We start from the raw sequence: 24,875 nt of genomic DNA on the forward strand, positions 1-24,875 counted from the left end.
TCAGTTTGTCGATACCTTCTTCGTCCTCTTCTTGTTCTTCGTCTTGCTTTTTTAGTGTCTTATTCATCAATGCAAGATAAATGGAGGGTCATTCGAAGTGTTGGCATGCTGAGTCCATTTCCCTTCGGGGAGGGAAAGTTTTGAATTGGCCATTGACTGATTTTCATTTGATAAAAAGTAGATTATACGAAGGAAGTTAAAAATGAGGGTTATCAAGACTGAGAATAAAATGGATCCAGGAAAATAGTACACTGATATATGAATGGTGGAACAAAAGGAATGGCTGATTTGTGTAGGTATTTAGGAGTCCAAGTATCCAGGAGGGGACGGGGCTGAGGGGGAGGGGATAAGACTCAGATTTTGTGGAGCAATGAGGCTGCCTCGGTTTTTGAGAAGGATATGGGAAGCGAGAAGGATATGGGAGCGAGAAGGATATGGGAGCTAGAAGGATATGGGAGCGAGAAGGATATGGGAGCTAGAAGGATATGGGAGCGAGAAGGATATGGGAGCGAGGGAAAACGTTTACTGAAACATCTCCTAGATTTTTGAGCCAATTCTCCATGATAGAAGTATAGTGTGGATGTCGAACACGAATAAAAGTACGAAGGTGGGATTGGTTTTGCAGAGGATGCGGAATGAGAATAGGAGGAAGGGTTATTATCATAACGTCATGAAAAAGATGGGTCGTTGATTTGAGGTGGTTTGCACCCGAGGAGAAAATGGGCTATGAAAGATTGGTGGGAACAGAGAATAATTCAGAAGCTTTGAGAGGCAGGAAGGAGGAGGTCGAGCTGGAAGTGGATGACGCTATGTGTCTAAAGTGAGTCGAAGTGATGCTGATGAGCCTTCTGCTCCGGTGTATAAAGAGGTACATATGGCAGTTTCTTCTTGAAGAAGAAACAGTTCGTTGAACATACACAAACGGACATGACACGCACACACAGACACACACTCTCTCTCTCTCTCTCTCTCTCTCTCTCTCTCTCTCTCTCTCTCTATATATATATATATATACTATATATATATATATATATATATTTAAAATATACATATATATATATATATATACATAATTATATATATATAAATATACATTAATAGTATATATTAAATATACATATATATATATATATATTTATATATATATATAATATAATATATATATATATTGTATATATGTGTGTGTATAGCAAAAAATATATATATTGACAAAAAGACAGAGCATTGTAAAAAGAAAGAGAGAGAAAAAGAAAGGTGACAGAGCCTGAAGCAACAAAGACGGGAAAGAGAAAAAGACAGACAAACAGACGCTGTATTGATCGCAGCCAGCCCGTAGCTCTCTCCTCTCTCTCTCTCTCTCTCTCTCTCTCCATCATCTCTCCTCTCTCTCTGTAGGTCACGGCAAGGCTTTCGTGTACAGAAGCCGAATAACATTCCATAACGCATCGTTCATTTGCAGAAACATTTAATCGACTGAGGAGAAAATAGCCTCTAGCTTCATACTGAAAAGAAATCTAATATCTAAGAGGAATAATGGGTGATTGGAAGGAAGGCATATTCTCCAGGCTTCATTGAACTATACATACATACCTCTTGTATGGAAACACCTCTTCCTCCTCCTCCTCCTCCTGTTCCTCCTCGTGTTTCTGTGCTTTTATTGGAATTAGAAAGGACCTCGTTGTGGGCTGTTTTCATAAAAGATGCAATCAGACTGTCGGCCGAGTAATGCAGTCCACGTTGCGAGCGAAAGCTCAAAGGATGTCTGGATCGGAGAGAGAGAGAGAGAGAGGGCGGGGGGAAAGGTTGCGGAGTGGAGACCGATAAAAGTAAATGGCCAAAAAAAATAATGTGAAATAAAGGAAAATGAGCACTGAAACGAGTAAAGCGCAAAGCTAGAGTGAAGAGGACGGCACAGCATTTGCACAGTACTTTTATGTCTGCGTTGGCTCGGGCCATAATTCATGAATTTCAGTCAAAATACACTCTCATTCTACTTACTATGTACTGCTTATTCGTACACTAAGCGTACACGAGCACATACGCATTTTATAAGAATACATCCATATATATATATATATATATATGTATATTTTATATGTATGTTTGTATTTACGTAATTTATTTAAATGAAATTACAGTCAGGTTCTTCACTGATGGCGAGTGGGTGCATAGAAAATCCACCAGACAGTACCTACTGCCACATAAGACAAATTCTTGAATTGCTGAAACAGGGACGTAGCCTGCGAGCGGAAAACTTCCACAGCGTTAATTGATTCGTGCTTCCGCGGAATTGTAATTATTCTCCAACCTGTCTCCTCCATTCGCGCAAACGTTCTTTTTTTATTCTTTTTTTTTTCACATTTATTAGCCGTTTCTGTTCAACATAACCTAAACAGATGCATCGTCTCAGCAACTTCAACATTTTACCTTCGTTATGCCTGTAACTTCTACACTTCGCTTCTACGAAAGGAAGTTCGTTCAACAGCCTATTCAGCCATTCCAATTTGGACTTTCCAAGTCACATTTCCTCTTCCGAATCGTATGCTTGTGCTGGTATGTATGTATATATATATATATATATATATATATATATATATATATATTTATATATATTATATATCACAATAAACAAGCCTCAAATATCGTTTCATAGCTAATTTTGAATCCTCCGGAAGCAACTTATTCTCTTTGATGTAAATTATTCCCGAGGTAAAGAGAATGGGATATTAAACGAGAATTTTGCCTTAATGTTATAGAATATTAAGAAGTCACGCGTGTATAACTGACAAAAATTCACACACGTACATACACACACAGATATATAGATATATATATATATATATATATATATAGTATATAGGTATGTATATATATATATATATATAGATATATATGATATAATATATATATGTATATATATATTATATATATATATATATATATATATATATATATTTAAATATTTATATAATAAAAATGAATATGCACTGTGAATACTATGTCATTGCTTTTATATTTGTGTTTAGCTTCCAGCAACAAAAATCAGCCTCCAGAACAGAAATGTGAACACACCTTTAGCAGCAAATTGTCCACTTAGTGATGACTCCGAAGCCAGAGAAGCCCAGGGCTATTTTGTTCATTTGAGAAGCGTGGCCCTGGCAGGCCAATGATTTGGATGCAAGGGTACGAGCCTAAAGAGAATGGAGCAGCTGGGTCGGATGCCTAATTATTTTCTACCATTTTCTCTGCTTTTTCTCTTTTCCCATCTGGGAGTTGAAATGCTGCATGAAGCTTGAATGGCAGCATTCCCTCGATTGTTATGAGTGGCTGGAATGACGTCAGGGAGACTGCGGAAAGAATGCGTTAATGAGAAAAAAAGAATATATAAAATGTACAATAACTGAGTTGAGGCAGAACTGTAGAATCTGTCATAACTTTGTGACGTCATGACTATGGTGTTGTCTGAAATATCTTGAAGACAGAAACGGAGATATTACCCATATCATTGCAGTTCAAAAGACACTCTGTCTTAGCTGTGGTAACGTACCATATTTAAAAGATATGCGATACATCGATGTGAGATGCACATAAAGAGAGAGAGAGAGAGAGAGAGAGAGAGAGAGAGAGAGTGGGGGCGGGATTAATAAAGAGATTGCTGTGATCACAACGGGGTCCATTTCCCGTGATAAGAACATGCCCAAGGAATCTATGGCCTAAGATTCTAAGACGTAATAGTTAATAAAACGAGACGCGCGTTTCTCTGGATTTTGGAGATGATTTCATTCTGTTAAATCTGCAATGGTTATATTTTGATATTTATAACTAATGAGAGGAACGGAAGAAGTCTCAGAAAGCGTTAGAATAAAAATGATTCATATTTACAATATTGTGAATAGGTTGTGCAGTGATTGAAGAATGTATCTAGATTTGACCTTTTTATAGAAGGAAACTAATGTACAAAAATGAAAGTAAACCCTTTTTACAAGCGTGAGGGAATTTGAGTGCTGGTCTAAAACAAATTCGCTAAAAACTTATCGATACTTAAACAGATGTGAAACACTATAGATTTTCTTTTCGTTTCTAGGTTTTCATAGCTGGTTTATGACTCTAATCTCGCACTACAGTGGTTCAGCGATTATTTATGGTTCATTAAGCCAGATATAATTTTTAGAGGCTTAGCAACATCAGCAAATGGCACCGTGATAGGAGTAACTGTAGCAGGCTGGGACGAGATGAATTTTGAAAGGTAAACTACAAATATATATATATATATATATATATATTATATATATATATATAGTAGTATATATATATATATATAATATATATATATATATATATATAAATTACAAGTGAGTGGAATGGTAAGTAGCAAGGTGATAGTTAGTGTATATATATATATATATATATATATATATATAATATATATATATATATTGATTGTGTCTATATACATATATATATAATATATATATATATATATATATATAGATATTGAAGAGAGAGAGAGAGAGAAGAGAGAGCGAGAGAGAGAGAGAGAGAGAGAGAGAGAGAGAGAGAGAGAGAGAGAGAGAGAAGGTCATTGTTCTGGCAAGAAACACGAGTTTAACCACGAGGCAAGCAACAGAACTGCCTGTTTTTAAGTAAGGAAGAGTGTAAGTTAGGAAAATCAGAAGCAGGGAGAACCTCCCAAAGCTTTTGCACCAGAAGGAAAGAAATTATGTGAGCCTAAGTGGATTACTGATTTCAGCAGATTTGATGTGGGAAAATGTGGCTTGACAGGCGTTACAGGGCTACTTGTGAGGAAGAGAAATTCGCCCTGTGAGCTTGGCAGTAGTTTAGGTGTAAATGAGCAAAACGGCAAACTGGACAAGTAAGGTTTTTATTGCAGGAACAGAGTGAGTGAAGGAAGATGGCCCTGAAGGCCACCATTGCAAATAAAGAAGAGAGCAGATTAAGTAATTGTATAATAAAACTTTGGAAGTCAGGTCACACATGGAAGGCCTGAAGCCTTATGCAGGAAGGTCCGCTAGCAGAACCTTTTAATAACAGATCTGAAATGCCCTTAGAGATATCAAGAGCGACGTTGCATGAATCTTCGAAGTCTTGCAGGGACGATGGAAGCGCTTCGTATTGATGATTCAAAAGATAATTAGTTACTGACTGGTCGATACAGAGAGAAAGAGAGAGAGCGATGGGGCTGTGACCGAAGTACCTTTTAAGAATCCTGCTTCTACAGCATCTGTTCTTTAAATGAAAATAGCATATGTGTTCTACATCTGTACTATGAGCAGATAAAATTGAAGCAGCACTTCTTGACCATGGTCATGGCCATTTTCATTGTGGAGACGAATGTGTCCAGCTAAGCAGGAAAATCAAATTCTTATATCGTCTTCACATTGTTGAAAATTAATTTATTCATCAATGGATGGTTCCAAAACTTTCCTTTTTTCCATGTGCAATAAAGAGAGGTACAAACTCTAGTTAAACTTCCAGAATAACCTGATTTACTTGGATAATGAGGCTGCTGCTGCTGCTGCTGCTGCTGCTGCTGCTGCTGCTGCTGCTGCTGCTGCTGCTGCTGCTGCTGCCTTGCCCTTTGTCTTGAGGAGACTTAAGTCAGTGGTGAGGACTGACACACAAAACCTTTGAGGTCCTCACAGTCGCCATCCTGTAAGCCGTTCTCCTTGAGCATGAGGCATTTGCCATTTTCTATGGGGCTCTGGTAATTCCAGCCGTGATCTATCTCATCTCCTTTGCGGATCCATTCCCAAACGACCTTGATAATAGAAGCCTCGTGGCCAACGGAAAATTCTTTACGCGATTCCTTTCCGCCCATCCACAAATCCACCGACTTGTTATCTGGAAGGAAAGGAAATGTTCAACAGTCATGTTTTATTTAAAAAAAATAATACGAACAATTCTAAGCTTTAAAATGAATTCAGAATAGCAATGACCCACTTCTAAATGTAACACCCAGGTCCCTAAAAGAAGCCATCTCTCGTTTTAGATAGTTTATCTGTTGTTCTTGTTGTTTTCGTCTTGCATATTTAATTATGCTTTAGTTATGTTGCTCTTCGTAAGGATTGGAATGATGATTTTACTGCCTTCTTAGTCTCTCATCCTCCGAAATTCACTCGGCTATGCATTTCTTTATTTTCCGTTCGTTCGTCTTGCAAAACATCTGTTAATATCAATACGGAAGATAGGCGAAATGATGAATGTTCCTGAGAAACCGTGGCATGTCATGGACTCATGGTAGTTGTTTAAAGCACCTGCTTCCACTCTTTTAATGCTGCACATTTGTAAACAGATCAGATTATCGTGACAGACGAGAATTGGCGTGAAAAAGTTATCGCATTGACATGGTTAACTTTATAGATTATGACCTGCTACAGTCTCGAACTAGAGTTCTTCAAGTTTGAGGAACACTGAATTTAACTACTCGCGTTTAATTTTCGAGGGCACAATTGACAAGTAATATCAAGATCGTGAGATCTAATAGGATTCCTTCGGAGTTTGTAAATATTTCCTCATTTTCATAAAGGCAAACTTTGTAAAGCTATGGTTGATTGAAGACTGAGTGATGCGTTTGAAATTGGAGCTGGAGTGATGCAATGGGAGATGTTATCTATTTTTTATTTATTTATTTTAGTTGCAAATTTCGTTGCATGGAGTTGTTCTTAAAAAATATGTGTATCTGATCAAAGAAATGTTCCAGAAGTCTATTGGACTTTGACTATGCTGGCTTTATTGTAGTACTGATATGCTAAGTTCAGAGGAAATCCAAGTGTAGTAAGATATGTTTGGTCAGCGATGAAGGAGAGCCGTGGCTTGCTGTCACCTGGTCAAAACCTGAAATCATTTGCGTGGGACTGCATCGCTGGAAATGGACTGATGAAGTGACTTGAGATCTTTCATTATTCTGTGTGATTGACGATATGATAAGAAAAGCATTGTCTGCATTTTGACTGTTCAACCAATGATTCATTATTCTATACTGGTGGTACACAGTAAAATAGGAGTTGATATGGTTGGGCAAATATTGATGTAAGGATACAACATGAAGTAGAAGCTCAGTCTTGGTAGATAGGGCACTGGTCACATTTGCTGCATCATTAATTTTGAAGAGGATACTAAAACTGAAGTGGCAGGATAGAGTAACCAATGAGAGGAAGATTAAAGCAACTGGATTGGAAACCAGTCAGCGTGCAATACTGTCTCAGTGGAAGTGAATGGCGTTTCTTTACAGAAGAGAATAGCCAAGTGACCTCCTGAAGGAAGGCGCCAGAAAATCTGACGAGGGAGGGAGACACGTCTTGGATCGTGGCTGTTTAACAAGATGTTGAACCATTGGGATGAAATGATCAACAAAAATTGCTTCATAAAATGTACTCAAACGAATTCAGACAAACTCTGATTTCTGCTGCCACTGAAGTGGATGAGCTTGTTGCTTCATTCGGCATTTTGAATAGCAATATGGATATCAAAGATTTATTCTTGATGTGTTGACTTTAACTCCGACGAAATATCTCTACCTGACTTATATCTCATATAGATTATCTCTCATAATCTATAGTGAATAGACTAAAAAATATTCATGTACTTATATTACAACTAAATAGAAGCTTCTTGGACAAAACTTATTCGTTTTGTCCCCGGCAATTTTACACGACCAATTTTACACGACCAATTTTACACGACCAATTTTACACGACCAAAAGCAAGCTGATGACAAACTTCTTCAGACACCAATATCTCTGTCATTGTCAGTTCTCAAATCAAGAAATTCTCACTACACATAAACAGGTGGAAGGAGGTGGAGGCTTGGCCCTGGGCCGAAATTCTATATTCTATATCAAGAAAAGCTTTATAGCTGCAGGCTCTGATTTAGTACTTACATTGAAGTGTTTCCATGACTGAGAGAAATGTCAGCAATGACTTTGGCTCGGCAAGGTAACTGTTGTAGCGATCACAAGTCGCTTGAGCTGTTTCGAAGGTGACTTGCTGAGTTGTTGCAACATGGAAGCATTCCTCATCCACGGCGAAGTATTGGTCAGGGCAATTGGTTGCATCTGGAAAACGTGCATCAAGTTGGTGGGCATGTCTTCAGAAACCATACGCCATAAGGGTTGCGTGAATATACGTACATGCACCAAAACACATTCACACGCACTCACATGTGTGCTTATTTACTTACATTAGAACAATACAAGTCAAATACTGTAATCGTCGGAATTAACAGGATTAAAATATATTCATGAGGCATATTTATTAAGTTTTTTTTATTACGAAACGAGTTACTTGAGTAGGGATTAGAAAATGAATGAGTATATTTTAATAATTTTTGAGTGACAAGTAAATAATTATAGGGAAAATGTGGTATGTAGGAATTTGCTTCATGACACACCTAAAACATCAAGTCTGTATTTTGAAGAATACACCTCATAAAATTTCTTTCGTGTTACTCTTACCTTTGGACCTTCCCGTAGGAATCGAGACGTTATACAGGCTATCAATCTTAGCAGCGAGATCAGCAAAATGCAACAATGTCAGTGTTGTCAGATTCTGGAGACCAACATCATTTTTACCGTAGTCAGTCGTCAGAAGGTCTCGAATCTCTTTCAGGTCTGTTTGTGTCTTTACCAGACCGAAATTAGCCTGTGCAAGGTCTTCACTGATGTTTTTCACTTGCGGCTGAATCAGCCCAGTATTTCTGGCAAATGCTTCCTCAATGGCCTTGGTGACGCTGCTGAGATCGACCTCTGTTTCCCCGATGGAAGCGTTAGAGCATTTTTCAATGAGGACCTTCACCATGTCTCTGTCCACCTCTCTGCTTTTAGTGACGCCAATGAACTCGGTCAGAACCTTTGACAAGTTCCGCAGCTCTCCCTGAATATCGGTGAGAATGTCCTGCGTGAATGGGGGAGCTTCTGTCGGTGGGAAGACTCCGTTTTCTAAGACTAGTGGTGTATCACTTTTAGAACAACACAACGAATCATTTGTTATGTTGCCTACGACGTAGTGGACCTTTGCGAGGGTGTCTCCGATCGATGCCAACATCCCGTGAAGTTCTGCAATTCAAAACACAACAGAAAGGTTTATCAGAACAGAATGGACCGGTTGATAATCTCATTTAACAACACTGAAAAATAAATTCTAGTAATTGTGCATACATATATGTGAACTTGAAGCAGACACTAGAATTCTATATTCGCAGATCTACCCCATGGCGGAAGCCCAGTAGTACGCAGGAATGAAGATAGAAAACCATTCATAAGGTACTTGAAAAAGACGAAAGTTCAGCAGAGTGGCTGAGATTATTTCTAATGGAAAATAGCTGGAAAATTATTTTTCCAAACATCTAGTACGAAAGATGAATGATCTTTTATTGATATAAAATCAGGATACCTTTTAGCTTTGTGATTGATCCTTTGGTTGCACATTAGGAATAAAATGCCCTGTCGTGCATGGTAATGCATGACATAGCTCGTGCATAAAACTATTAGAAGTGAAAACTGTACTGAGCCTTTTTGAATACTCAAAATAAGAATGATATCATTAGTCATGTCTTTGAATTCTTCTTCTTCTTTCCCACCGATATTAAGCGGTCGGTTGCCTGATGCGCCTTCTCCACGGCCTTCTATCAAAGGCATCATCAGGCACGGTTTATTGTTTGGCAAAAAGGAGTTTTTACGACCGCATGCCTTTGCTGTCATCAACCACAGTTACTGGCGGTGGGCCTAGCCTTTTACTGAAAAATATGGCTGCAAGTCAGCTGTTTTAACGGTTATTGGCGGTTGGCCTGACTTTTTACTAAAAAGTAATACTGCTCGGCAGCAGTTGTCCTTTTAGTCGCCTTTTACGACACGCAGGACCTACGAAGGTAGGATTCTTATGCCCCTGCCACAGGATCATTGGTCATGTCTTTGAAATGGTGTTTACTAAAATGATATTAGACTAGAACTGACATCATGAGACAATAAATCATTTTTTTATGGTGCTTGCGATACTATGGTCTCAAAATCCGAGAGTTAAGCAACATTTGGTCTGAATAGTGCTTGATAGGAGGTGTTCAACAGAGTATACCGGAAGATATAGGCACATGATCCCTTTAATCATCCTGGGCAGTAGATAACATCGTTATCCTAAGCTAAGACTTTGAAGGATAACACCTATGGATCAATTTCCTCATGGGAGGAAGGGGAATATATATATATATATATAGATATATATATATATATATATATATATATATATATATATATATGTGTGTGTGTGTGTGTATATATATATATATATATATATATATATATATATATATATATGTGTGTGTGTGTGTGTGTGTATATAGTGTGTGTATATATATATATATATATGTGTGTGTGTGTGTGTGTGTGTGTGTGGTACGATTTGACTGAGGAGTATGGACGGTACGGAAAGGTGGCAGGGTATGTGCAGTAGCTACGTGAGTCGACGAAGTGGAGAGCGTGTGATTCAATTGTTTTTTAAGAAACAATAGTGTGAAAAGTGGAGCAAAGGAAAATGTTGCGTGTGCACATAGAGAAAGTCGATGATGGAACCGAAAGAAAACAAAATAATACACCGAAAAATATCATTTGAAAGCTTTTATGATGAAAGTGAAGCGTGTTTTAGAATAAGTCTCCATGGTTCATCAATACCTTCAGGGTTGGTGCGATGCAAGAAGTCAGAAAAAAGACAGGTGCAGTTACAAAGCTATGTAATTAGACAAGAAATTGAGGCTGGAAGCTGCAGAGTCAGATGCAACACTATGAAAGTTTCTGTTGGAGAAAACGTTGACACTGAATTTCGTCAAAATCCTTGTTGATTTTTGCAGCCCTGTCATCAGCCCTCTTTTGATCTATCCTCCCTTTCTCATTTGCATTCAAATAGTCCTGTTACTATGTATTAAGAAATCTGTTGACTACCATGTAAGTTGTTGTATGTTGCAAGTTGTTGTATGTTGCCGCTGCATCTAGGCTGCTTCTTGATGGTCTGTTTTTACAACAATGTTTTCTCATATTTTGGATTTTATTCCTATAGTCAGTTCTCGCTTTGGACAATAGGCAAGGGCACGCATATATGATGGGTATGACCCTGTCGTTCGGATTTTTTTTTTTATAATTTGGTTGTCTTACTAACTAAGGAAACCCTGTCATTGCTTCAGCAAATCAATTCTTAAACAATTATTGAGGCAAACGTTTCTGACGCCGTGGTTACGCAGATCTATACAAGTATTTCCGACGTATTCGGTTTCAAGGTTTAAATTATAGAGAGGCAACATTTTCTAAGTGATAGGGAATACGTTTAATATTATGATCCGCGACAGTTAGATGTTCATCGATTGGTTCTTCAAAAGTCCTCGCTGCTTTTGATTTTTGCACATTTATATCAGCCATTCATACTACTCTAATACTCAGGCAGCTCGAGATTGTAGGTAAGATTAATGTGATTGTAAAGAGAGAGAGAGAGAGAGAGAGAGAGAGAGAGAGAGAGAGAGAGTGGATGGGTTGGTGGGTGGGATGCGGTAGGTTGAATCAGAGTCAAAGTATACAGGGTCTGCTCACGAGGCGGTACTAAAACCTATCCCCGCCCCTTGTGAAACGTCATTGGTTACAAAAGGACCATATCTTTATGAAACTATATTTACGGTAACATTTTTATATAACTATTTTTGCGATGGCGTTTTTTATATAGATTTTCCTTTTATTACATGTTGCCGTATACTACGTTAAAGTACAAAGAATGCTCTTTCAAATGATATATGGCACATTACAATTATAATTACTTTCAAACCCACAAGGGCGCACAAAAAATTATCTACGCACACAAAAATGTGCAATTACTTCATCCGTCAACCTACATACATTTACGTTTCGTAGCGTATCTGACTAAGGAATGATGATAGAAAGAAACTGAAAAATGGATTAGAAAGCTGATAAAATTTACAATATAATGCATAAATAAAATTGACAGGTGTTCTCAGAAATTTTCGAGGAATTCTAGGTCAAAGACGGACCAAAATTTTTTAATTTTATGTAAATATTTACCACATTTTTCTTAAATAATTATTCATCTTTTTACATTTTGCCATATACTATGTAAAAGTACAAAGAATGCCCTTTAATTGGTATATGACACATTACAATCACAATTACTTTCAAACCCATAATCGCGCACAGAAAAAAATATCTACGCACGCAAAAATTATAAAAAATTATGCGTTCATGGGAGATCTGAAATCTAGTCCCGTCCCTTGTGTAACGTCATCAGTTACATCCAGCCAGACTGGAGAATACCTTTTTGTACTTTTTTCCGAAAGTATTATAATCGTTTGAGCCATGCATAATTAATACCTTTATGCATACAGTTTGTGTTATATGTAAACTTATGTGTTCGGAAGTATACATATTTGTGATATGAAGTGCTAATGAGAAATTTGCTGGAAATGTGTTTCCTGTATCACTGTCTTCATCATTTATTCCTTTGATACCTTATATCGTATATGATGTAATTCTTATGCTTTTTCTTTTTTTTCTTTTTTGTGGTCAAGTCGTGCAAATGCAACTGCCATTTTTTTACATTGCCTGTATCCACATTTTCTTTGTATTTATTGCATGATAATTAGTATTCATAATAAGACTTGGAAAATATAATTAATCTATCATTCTAACTTTTAGCATAAATAAAAAAAAAGTTGCTTTTCAAAGTGAGGTATGAACACAGTGAAAGAACTAAATACATTTCTTAAGAATTCTTTATAATCTTGATAATATTACTACATGAAAGAGAGACAGAACTAAATACATTTCTTAAGAATTATTTATAATCTTGATAATATACATGAAAGAGAGAGAGAGAGAGAGAGAGAGAGAGAGAGAGAGAGAGAGTTGTCATGTTATAAAAAATGGACTTGAAGAGAATACAGTAAACCAGTACATAGGAAAGTAAATAAATAAGTAAAGAGTAAACATACAAAGAAAGCTGAAGTAGCAATGTGTGTTGAAACTGGTAAATTTTATGTGAAATAAAACAAGGCTTGGTGACTAAATGAAAGAATGGGTATTAAAAAACAGCAAACATGTGACCTCTTTACACATTTTATCAAGATCTTATGAAAAACCCCATGTGATATGGATCAAATGTGTAATAACTAATGGTTCTTTAAGTAATTCAGTGGAGAAGCAGAAATTACTCTTGTGACGTCACAGTATTAGCTCCGCCCCCACTGCCGAATTGAGCAGACCCTATATACTTTGAATGGGTATTAAAAAACATCAAGCATGTGACCTCTTTACAGATTTTATTAAGATTAAAAAAAAAAACCTTGCGATATGGATTAAATGTGTAAAAACTAAAGGTTCTTTAAGTAATTCAATGGAGGAGCACGTGACGTCACAGTATTAGCTCCGCCCTCCCCCCCCCCCCCCGCCGAGTTGAGCAGACCCTATTACTTTGACTCGGGTGGATGAGGGACCGGTATTGATACGCTGTAGATGATCCCCCATTTAGGGATATGAAGGGTGACTGAGACAGTTACTCTCGCATTGCCCATCTTTGGGACCATCTCCAATCAGCATCCGGCATTTGATGAATTAAACAGATTTGTGAAATGCTTTTGGAATAAATTCTTTATTAGTAGCAGATGGCTTTCCCTTATGTATACTAGACACTTGCCTTTAGCATCTGAAGTCGTGGCGTTAGAGAGTTCCTTGACGAAATTTTGCAGGTCGACAGTCATTGACAGGGTTTCAATGAACCCTTTGTCTGCTACCTCATGCAGTGTCACGAGCTTTTTCTCTGTAGGGAAAGACTCCTCGTAAGATTTTATTGAGAAACACTATATATATATATATATATATATATATATATAATATATATATATATATATATATACATACATACATACATATAATATATATATATATATATATGTGTGTGTGTGTATGTATGTATGTATGTACATGTATATCAACATGAAGGTGGACCATTGGAAACGTTGTAATTCATTATAATTCTTTATTTCCTACGTTTCGTAATAACTTTATTACATCCTCAGGGAATCTTCTGCCTTCTTTGCATAAGATTCTCTGAGGATATAATAAAGTTATTATGAAACGTAGGAAATAAAGAATTGTAATGAATTACAACTTTTCCAATGGTCCACCTTCACGGTGACACATATACTATATATATATATATATATATATATATATATATATATATATATATATATCTACAAATGTCCTTTAATATTAATATCTAATTCATTCGACTTCGGAATTAATATATTTTCATATATGCTTAACCGAAGGGGAATTTTTATTAGGCGATAATAGAATTGTCAGCGCCCAGGCGCGAACCCAGGACACCATACAAATCCAGGCACGTCAGTGAAGCTTTTACCCGCTCCACCACTGCAAGAGGCTATAAGTTAATGCCGTCTCTCACCCTCAAATACCTTTCGTGCTCAGGTATTCGCTGATTTGGAGCAGCATTAACCCACCTTGACCTCGGTAGTGTTGTAGTGCTTAAGACAGCCTAATAAAAATTCCCCTTCAGTTAAGCAAATATGAAAATATATTAATTCCGAGGTAGAGCGAATTAGATATTAAAGGACATTTGTAGCTCGATGTATGTATATGAATCACGGTAACGTGATATGACTTATATTAATGGCTACGTACTGTCAAAAGCACTACAACTCTACCGAGGTCGAGGTGGGCTAATGCTGGCTCTAAATCAGCGAATACCTGAGTGCGAAAGGTATTTGAGAGTGAGAGACGGCATTAACTTATAGCCTCTTGCAGTTGTGGAGTGGGTAAAAGCTTCACTGACGTTCCTGGATTTGTATGGTGTCCTGGGTTCGCGCCTGGGCGCCAACAATTCTATTATCATCTAATAAAAATTCCCCTTCAGTTAAGCATATATGAAAATATATTAATTCCGAGGTAGAGCGAATTAGATATTAAAGGACATTTGCAGCAGCTCGATGTATGTATATGAATCAATGTAATGTGATATGACTTAAACATATATTTTATATATATATATATATATATATATATATATATATATGTATATATATGTATGTATGTATGGGATATCCTAACTATGTATAAGACAATGCACCAGAAGCGGCAAAAAATACACCTGCTTGTACTACTATATAATAATGATATGAAAGATATCCCCATCCTCTTTAGAATCTTAGAGTTGATATTTCATTTAAGAACAATGAAACAATAAACATGTACTTATAAAAAACTGTCCCCGACTGTATTAAGTATGTGTATGAAATTCCATGTTTCTCTGGTGATAACTTTTATATTGGCCAAACTGGGAAAACACTGAAGAAGACATTAGAATAGCATAAGAACCGAGACATGCATGGGTGAACAGTATCATTTTTCCACGTGCCAACGAGAACAGTCATACAATCAACTGGGCAAGGGCAAAAAGGATTGCTTGTTCTAATGATGCACCGGAAAGGAATATCATTCAGTATAGTTGTATGACAGAAAGATATTGGCATATTATGAATATCAGTCAAGGCATGTGTAAAATACATCATTTACGATAATTTATAAAGAAATGTGTAAAATGTTGAAATTTTAAGGAAAGTAGTTGATATATATGGAAAAGGGTTACCATATTTGTAAACATAGTATTGCCCCTCCACCTTTGACACCTTTCACGTAGGGATTTTTTCCCCCAGCCGGTTGGTATCTTAGTCCGTAGGTACTGCCCTCCCTTGTATTTAGTATATTGTGATTTCTATTGTTATGTATCAGTCCCTCGTTAATGACCACGAAATAAAGTCGAAACTGGTCAGGATGTACACCCAATCTCTTAATTGTTCATATGTGGTGATGTGTAGAAATATATATATATATATATATATATATATATATTATATATATATAATATATATATATAATGTATAGTTTCCTTCGAAGCCGTGACACTATCCCAGTACGCCTGAAAGCTCTGAACATTGAAAATTAATTATTCTGGAAATTGATCTTAAAATACTGAATCACATTTCTCTCCGAAGTTTTGAGTAAGAGAATTATAGCACTTCTCTTTCTTCAGGACTAATTCTTTAAACAGTTACTCGGGTATAGTTATTCTATGGTTTAAAACATTTAATGACCCAAATGAACTATTTCCTTTCAGTCTTATTGAACATTTTTGATGACAACACTTAAAAAAGAAAACTATATAAAAATGGAAGTGGCTCACAGCAAGTTCACTTTCCAGATATTAATTAAGTAGCTTTACAGAGATACTTTAGATTTTATGGATCTTTCTCGTCATTTTCTCAAAAATGTTCATGCTTATAATATGACCTCTGGCCGTTATTGGAAACTTTTTAGAGGAATTAGGCCCGAAAATTCATTAGCATGCTTCGTGCCCTCATCTTAAACGGATGTCTGTTAATATTAATGACCGAAGTCGTATGAAGCAATCTCGATATGTGTCAGGTTTGAAATATTTTCGCCCTCTGCGTAGCTGTACCAAGTGGGAGTCCTAATGACTCAATAATGAAGCGTGTATTTGCAGTGTCACATTGGATTTCCATTTTACAGCACCAGATTTCATAAGTTCCATCGCCACAGCATGTCGGAAGAGCTCTGCCAAGTGACTCCTCTTTATTTGAGTTCGAATCCTGGAACGGAGCAGAGTTTCTCAATTTCAGTCAGTTTCCCAAACTTCCTGGAAAGAAGGTCCCTTACCTTGTCCGCTCAGGAGTTTTGTGTTGTTTGCAAATATGGATGTGCTCTTGACCAATTCCTGGCTGATCTGAGCAAACCCATCTCTGACCAGTTGCATGAAAGCACCCTGACTCTCTTTCAGCTTCTTGAGGTCGTCTCCTGGAGTATCTGCGGGGAAAAGGCTTCGTCAGATTTATCAACACTTTGGTCTGATGGGTCTAGACCTATGTACAAGCATTGCAAAACATTATATATATATATATATATATATATATATATATATATATATATATATATATATATATATTTATATATATATATATATATATATATATATATATTTATATATATATATATATATATATATATTATATATGATATATATATATAGATATATATATAAAAAATCATATATTTTATTCATTTCTCTAGCATATATATATATATAATATATATATATATATATATATATATATATATATATATATACACATGAGGAGAAATCATATATTTTATTCAATTCTCTAGGACTCGTCCCCGCCCAAGGTTTCTCTAAACCCCCAATTTTGCTTAGGTTTCGCACCATCAAGAAAGAAAGACTTGACATTTCACTTGACACGTTAACGTCACCTTTCATCTCAGAATCACTTGTGGAAAGACGTTTCTTAGCATCGTAACGTGAATACCGAACTATTCTAGCACGCAATGCCGTTGATATAGTCTTTCTCAGCAGAATTGGAACAAATTAAAAATGTTGAAGCTATATTCCTTACGGGTATAGATTATTTATTTGATCTATTCATTTATTCATCCAGGGATCACAGAAAGTAGGAACAAAACAAACTTAAGGGATGAGGGGCAAGGAGTGTAGTGAGAAGCACTTCCGGCAAATAAAATTGGTAAATTCCGAAGCTCGAACGACACTGAGTAGTGTGAAAGATGTTTTATTCCCGTTCATACGAAGAGCGACTTTCTCAAACGCTGCTGTATCACTTTCAGTAAAAGCCTCACATGTTAGTTTTACCGTGCGGTATTTATGATCATTTTATTCCCTCTTACACTTTTTGCCCAGTCGGGTATGACATATATGGCTGATCATCGAAGGTGAATAACTTTTGCCTCTTAAACAGCCGTGCGTTTAAGTAATTATCAACATAGCTTTCGTCTTCCTTTGACAAGATCATCTATACTTGAACATCGACCCGGCAATCCTCTTACCGTTGACGAGCTGCCTCATTAACTACATCTCAACTCAGCAATCACCTTACCCTTGACGAGATCCATCAGCACCTGGTTAATCTGAGTAATAGCCAGCTGATTGGCAAGAGCAGAGAATCGCAGGTGGTCCATAGGGTTAACCTTCTCCTCGTGGTCCTTCATGCTATCATCGTCGCCGGTCGGCGGTTTGGCGATCGACATCAGGAGGCTCGGGAAAAGCATTTGGTACTGGAGGAGAGGGTGGTGTACCATATGGTTCTGGAACACACCTTCCGGGAGGCCGGCTAGCATCTTGAAAGTTAACTCTTGACCCCCTCCGACAAAATTCAGTTTTTGTGAAAATGAAAGGCCCAGTTTCAGAGGTTGGTCTTATTTTTTGCCTGTTATTTTTGATTCGTAGTTCCTGAAATGTCTGGGGTCATTTTATGACTTTGATATTAGACTGAGAAAGATCCAGCACGGACAGAGAAAAAGAGAAGTGGCCCGGCAGAGGCCTTTAGTCACTTTTCACTCACAAACAGACTATTCTTTACTTTCGATGACTGCAAACGAAACTTAATATCCACTTGAGTTAGTTCAATTTAGTCAGACACGGTTTGACCCCAGAAAATATCGCCAATGACATCTAACGATAGTTCCCTTTCACTCTTGCCTGTAACAACTGTGAAATGAACTCGTCGTTGAATCAATGAAAAGACGCACAGAGAGAGAGGGAGAGAGAGAGAGAGAGAGAGAGAGAGAGAGAGAGAGAAAGAGAGAGAGAAAAACTACTAGAGGACGGAACGTTCTAGTGCACTCACACTGAATATTTTATCAGGGTTTGTGTATTCTTAGTACACATCAGCCGATGCTGGGACTGTACAATATCCATCTGGGTTTCTCAGTTTCATGACCTGCTTGCAGTCCATCATTCAGTGATCAGATTATCGGCCAAACCCCCATGATGCCGTCACAGCTTTTACGCAAAACTTCCAGAGCTGTACACAGTGTACAGTGTCTGGCTTGAAGACGACCGGGTGTAGTTGCACTTGGCTTGTCAGAGCAGCTCATTACTACATCTCTGAGCGTGTCAAGTGTCACGGCTAATCTAGCTGCTTGACATTTTTTGACGGCATTCCCTCCCACAGGAAAGGGCGATATGGGAAATAGCAGTTGATAAGTGTGGTTTCGATTTCATGCTTCAGTCGTTGGATCGTAATATACTTGCTTCGAGGTAGTTCAGGGCCTTATTTTGAAGAAAGCTCACCAAAACACGCTAGAAAGAAAAGGCAAATGAGTGACATTAAATGGGCTGCATGTTCTGCTGATAGTCTATAACGAAAAAACCGCCAAGCAGGACCCGTTGTGTTATGGCGCCGTCGAGAAGACCTCAAGTGTTGTGAATAGTCAAAAATTCCATGTCTTTTGCGTCTAAATCAAGCCCGTTCTTTCACCCAGCAAGCAAGCCTGGCCTTTTGAACCTTAAAGCGAGTGAAACTTTTTCAGACAAGTGCGCCTAGATATCTCAGGGAAAAAACACAAAAACAATGGCGCATCAGTTGGTGGACTTTCCAGCTCACCACTTACCGCCTTCCACCTCTGGCGAAGCGTCTCCCCTCCTGAACAATTCCCTGTTGCAGACGACCTTCCTGATGCAGCACGTCCTTCTGCCGACCCTGTACGCCGCGCTGACGCCCTCCTCCTTCGGGAACAAGACGAAGACCCGCAGGTTCCAAAACTATCTCTCCGGGAACAAGGAGGCAATTGACGTCATCAATGAGAATCTGACAGATATGATCAAGAAAAGATTCAGGAAAGGTAAAACAAGGTTTTCTCTTTTGCAATCTTAGCTGTGATAAGATGACGATAATGTAAATGAATATATATATATATATATATATATATATATATATATATATATATATGTGTGTGTGTGTGTGTGTGTGTGTGTGTGTATATATATATATATATATATATATATATATATATATATATATATATATATATATAATATGTATGAACAGAGCCAGTTCCTCAGATAGAATTTGGCTCCAGAGAAAAGGGAACAAAGTCACATCTACGATCATTTCCTGACTGCTGAATCAAGAATGAAACCCGAGTGCAAAGATCTTCCATAACCAGCATCAGCTGCTTCATACAATGCAGAGAAAGCCCCTCAACATCCTTCCCGACCTCTTATGCTTACGATGTACCGTTCCTCTCTCAATCCTCGGGTGTTCTCCCATTTCTTAGCAAGGTATTTAGGGTGAGCTTGCTAGGCCCATGCCGTCGGCGAGGCATTTCTGTGCCCGGAGTCTTGTGTACTGGCGAAATCTAGGTTCCCTTGTTGTCATCCATTATAAATACTGTCGAGATGCAACTTTGCATAAGTTATTCATAAAATATGGAATCGTCTATTTTTCTTGTTAGTTAAGCAAGGCGCACTCAAGAATTGCTTCGTTTTCTTGATCCGAGTTGAGATGACGCCCTTCTATCAGATGCGGAACAGGATCCTTTCTTTTTGATCGTTCTATATACTGCATTGTCGTTTTCTTTCAGTACTGTTTAACCTTTTATCCTTTCTAGATAAAGAGAGCCCCTTATCTCCCTGACACCATTGGATGTTTTGTGGCGAGGCTTTTGGCCAAATTTGTGACCCTGATCGCAGTATAGTTCATGCAGATTTCTTTCTCTCCTTTTTCATCTCTTTAGTGTTCAAAAGAACAAGTTATTTACTCAATGCGGTGCGGCAGTAAGATTTGTTATGATTTCACATTGTCACTGAAACAATTACTCGCAGAACTGTTTAGGATGACGGGGACACTTCTACGGGAAAAAGGATTGTTTGCAATTGAAGTATTTTACCCTTAATGACAATCGTGCAATCAGTGAGAGGAATATTTCATTACAGAAATACACCCCAGAGCATCCCTTACGTTGTTATTGATGTATTGCGTGATCACACGTGTCTGTTTTCGACTTCCTCGGAATTTGGACCAGAAAATGTTTTTCATGTATTTCAAGATAAATCCGGAAACAGTATTAAAATTTTTCACTTTTCCCTTTCATGACCGATTTGGATAATAAGGTCATAAAATTCTGTGTCGGTGGCAGCAGCAGGGGAAGGCGCTCTCAGATTGAAGTTGATTCTGAGGGTCACTGCCAACCTATTCATTTCGTGATCTTGCGAGTTGCTGGCTCTTGGAAAACATTTGCCAATTATAAATTCCCAGTGGAGTTGGACGTGTTAACGAGTCCAAATTCACAAAGCGACAAGAGGAAGGCAGCTGGAGAAAGGCAAAAAACAACCCTACTCTGCTTATATATTCATAACGAATGTGGAAATTGATGTTTCCTTTCTCTTCCTCCTCAGACGGAAGGATCTTCGACGAAGACAACGAAGAGCGATGCAGGAAGAAGCGGAATCTTGGTTACAGCAACATCGTTGCCCAGGAGACGCTGGTTGACCTTCAGGAAACAGTTGCTAGGAAGATGCTTCAGAAGCATCTCGACGAAGGTATGTGATGAAAAAAAACACGCCCACACACACACATACGAACAAATACGCACCACAGACAAACACGCTAGCGCACACACAAACACGCTCTCACGTACAAAGAGAGGTTACGCTTGGCTCGTAGAAATTCTGTGTACATGAGCAGTTTGTCATTGCTTATGCAAAGATTTGAAAATATTGGTGAAATGAAACAATTTCGGCGCTCTGTGGATCATTGTCACATAATAAAATTATTTGTTTGTTAAACAAAGCATATCGACGCCTAAGTTACATCCCATGTACCTTTATTACAAAATGCAAAGTAGATAACGTAACCAGACCTGCATCACTCGTCGAAGATGCGCGTCAAATGTTGTTGACCATTGAACTCGAAGGGTTTTGGTCAACATCCTGTGAAAATGTCCTTTGTTCCAGATATCAGAGGATTGCTGCAGTCGATGTTGCTTCATATGGAGATGCAGAGGGAGAGTCTGCGTAGGATGAAAACCATTCACGTGATGGCTGACGCCCAGGATTCCAGAAAGAAGAGAGCGAGTAAGGAATGAATGCATTTGCTATTTTCAGGTGTTCCCGCTTGCGATTCTGAATAAATGTCATGCTTTTTCGCAAAATGGAACCATGAACGACATGGTGCATTTAATGAAATAACGAAACATAATTTGAGTACTCTTAAGCGAGTATAAGTTGAACCGTTTCGTTTTTTTTTTTTTTAGAATAAGCTCAGTTAGGAAATGTTAGTGCTTACCTATCACAATTTCTACCCTATATATGCTGGCTCATCTAGCACCATTAAACACTGCTGAAAAGGTAACTCGTTGCTTTGTTCAAGAAGTATTCTTCACCCTTAGCTAAGTGTAGTTTTAGTTGTGGTACGTAAGTAAATCCTCTTAGATGCCACTTTTTTATGCCTATCGCTAACGTTTCCAATCCTTAGGCTGTGCCGTTGCCGTATATGCCATGGGATTTACAGTACTGGGTTTGTGATCAATTGCCTGGAAGCTGAATTTGTCTTGTCTCCTTCCAGAAAGGCTCTCATGGAATTTGAGTGTTGTGTACCATTGCTTATGGCTTGTTTTTATTACCGCCACAACTGCTTTGTATTAATGTTTCCATCTTGTTCATTTGTTTTAATTGATTTTTTTATCTTTATATGTTACTTGACTTCTCTTTGGCGCATTTTTTTTTTATTATTTATTACATTATAGACATCGTGTTATATTTTTCCATACATGCTAGTTATTATAATAATCACACCGGCCAATAATTTACATACAAACAAAATGCAAAAACATCTACGTCTAAGTGAATATACGCTGAGTATTTCCGCCGCCAACTTCTTTTTCCTTGTCTACCCTCAGGTACGAGGTGCAAGGACCCGTATTTCCCCGTCGGGAGCGAATGCTTCCACGTGGCCTACGAGGACAAACTCGAATGGCACGAGGCTATTTCGGCTTGTCATAAACTCCGAGGTCATCTTGCAGAACCCGAAAATCCCAAGGAGCTTGTCCGAGCCCTCAAGAAAATCAGTAAGTCTTTCATTCTCTCCGCATGACAAAACCACTATCATGCAATCATGCATGCTGTTCCCTCTCTTTACCTTTGCCAACCTTTTTTTCTTTTTTTTTTATTCTGTATCACTGCAAATCTCATCCTTTTAATTCGTCCCAGGCGCCATATTCCGAGCAAACAGTTCATCTCAACAGCTTCCGTATTTTATCTGTTCATTCACACACAACATTCACACTTCGCTTCATTGTTGGGATAACAGTCCCACTTTTAATTACGATGTTTTCATCGATTTTCTTTACGAGATACTACTGGGAGTGTTAGAAGAAGAATTTGGGATATGTTCGGATACAGAGTGAGAGAGAGAGAGAGAGAGAAAAAAAAGGTGAAAGTAAGGATAGGAGATCTAATAATGGGAGAAAGTCGCCCCCTCCCCCCTCTTGCTTTGGGTTTGAAAGGGCAGAAGTAAGAAATTCAAAGTATATAAAAGGGAAACAAACTAAACATTAATTTTGATCAACAGGTCATTTGTAAATTGCCTCAATATTGCAAAAAGTGGCATCATTCGCCACTGCAAAATATGAATATATTTACCTTATTTTTGCTCGTAGTTAAACAAAAACCAGAAAACGTATTTTTACATTTAAAAGGAATCGTTGAAGACGCTTCTCCTTTAAAGCAGTCGGATGAGGCATTGTGAATGACCTCCTTGAGCTTTTGCTAACCGACTCTCTCTCTCTCTCTCTCTCTCTCTCTCTCTCTCTCTCTCTCTCTCTCTCTCTCTCTCTCTCTCTCTGTGTGTGTGTGTGTGTGTGTGTGTGTGTGTGTCTCTACCGCTCTTTCCTTCTGCCAGAGGGGCGATTCAACCGAGCCTGGATCGGGGGAAGCGACGAAGAGGAAGAGGGGAACTGGAGGTGGCTCTCGGGACGCTCCTTGTCCGACAGCCAAGACTGGCGTCAAGGGCAGCCCAGCAACTACAGCAAGCACGGCGACGTTCAGCACTGCCTGGCCATCGTGCGACAGACGCCGTCGGGAGATCCGCCCCTGGCCGATTTCTCCTGCTGGGCACAAAGGGCGTACGTGTGCGAAACTGAACCGGAGTGTTAGGAAAGGGGACGGGCGAAGGAATGGAACGGTTTCGGGGCGAAATAACATTTTCCAATGAACTTGGCAGCGAAGAAGAAGATGAAGAAGAAAACTCCTCATTCGTCCCTCTCTTCGAGGTGTCTGGTGGTATTTCATATTTGCATATTTAAGGCAATAGTCATCATAAGAGGAAAAAATGTGTTGATATTGATGATAATGATGAAGATGACGAATTGGGCAAAAAATGTCAATGTAGATTCCCTTTCATAAGACGAAAAATTTTGACGGCGGTAATGACGACGTTCATGATATTGATGATGATAACGTTTACGAATGAGAAAAAAAAGTTTTCCAAATGGTGCCACTGATGTCTCTTGATGTTATTTTAGATGACGATCTTTTAGCGAAAAAATATCCAGTGATAAGAATCATTGTGGTGGTGACGAAGACGATAGGAACGGTTACCGAGTAAAGGAATCATTTGCAAATAAACCTTTTCTTACAACAGAGAACGAGAGGAAATTTTACTGAACCTATATGAATGGAGAAGCTGCAGATTATTTTTTTTAATTAATTTATTTATTTTTTATTTATTTTTTGAAGAAAATCATTTTTGTTCACCTCACGCCAATATCCCCTTTTGCATAGGCTGACCCCTGAAGGATGCAAACAGCCCCATGGTTCCTAAAAAAAGTGTCTAAGAGTGAAGTGGCTCGCTTCACCCTATTTCTCTTGACTCTGTAGCAGTCGCTATAGAGACTATTATAGACAGTAGGCCGCGTAGCAGCTATCCACAGACTCGGATCGGATGCTGTACCGCTCATGCATAG

The 24,875-nt window shown here is 38.1% G+C and overlaps 2 protein-coding genes across 4 annotated transcripts in view; one reads left to right on the forward strand and one right to left on the reverse strand.

The window, feature by feature from the left end:
- Nucleotides 1-4,866: 4,866 nt before the first annotated feature.
- LOC135201975 (uncharacterized) lies at nucleotides 4,867-18,648 on the reverse strand. Of its 2 annotated transcripts, XM_064231260.1 has the most exons (7): nucleotides 18,008-18,648; nucleotides 16,761-16,907; nucleotides 13,699-13,821; nucleotides 8,475-9,074; nucleotides 7,902-8,075; nucleotides 5,566-5,862; nucleotides 4,867-5,523 (listed from the first exon to the last, which is right to left on the reverse strand). In XM_064231260.1, the coding sequence occupies exons 1-6, from the start codon at nucleotides 18,246-18,248 to the stop codon at nucleotides 5,615-5,617; spliced, it is 1,533 nt and encodes a 510-aa protein (XP_064087330.1). In that variant the 5' UTR covers nucleotides 18,249-18,648; the 3' UTR covers nucleotides 4,867-5,523; nucleotides 5,566-5,614. The 2 variants fall into 2 exon arrangements, with proteins under 2 accessions (XP_064087330.1, XP_064087324.1); XM_064231254.1 differs by having other exon boundaries at nucleotides 4,867-5,862.
- Nucleotides 18,649-18,809: 161 nt separating this feature from the next.
- The window catches only part of LOC135201991 (hepatic lectin-like), a 120,696-nt gene continuing 114,630 nt past the window's right edge, over nucleotides 18,810-24,875 (forward strand). Inside the window, exons 1-5 of one of the 2 annotated variants that reach the window (XM_064231270.1) lie at nucleotides 18,823-19,754; nucleotides 21,310-21,453; nucleotides 21,868-21,987; nucleotides 22,812-22,979; nucleotides 23,813-24,557. In XM_064231270.1, the coding sequence (XP_064087340.1) occupies nucleotides 19,484-19,754; nucleotides 21,310-21,453; nucleotides 21,868-21,987; nucleotides 22,812-22,979; nucleotides 23,813-24,066 (957 nt within the window). In that variant the 5' untranslated portion in view covers nucleotides 18,823-19,483 and the 3' untranslated portion in view covers nucleotides 24,067-24,557. Of the gene's footprint in view, nucleotides 19,755-21,309; nucleotides 21,454-21,867; nucleotides 21,988-22,811; nucleotides 22,980-23,812; nucleotides 24,558-24,875 lie in introns of those variants that run through there. The other variant, XM_064231275.1, reaches the window with a different exon arrangement.

This window comes from Macrobrachium nipponense, chromosome 23, assembly GCF_015104395.2.
Source record: "Macrobrachium nipponense isolate FS-2020 chromosome 23, ASM1510439v2, whole genome shotgun sequence".
NCBI classification, from domain to species: domain Eukaryota; kingdom Metazoa; phylum Arthropoda; class Malacostraca; order Decapoda; family Palaemonidae; genus Macrobrachium; species Macrobrachium nipponense.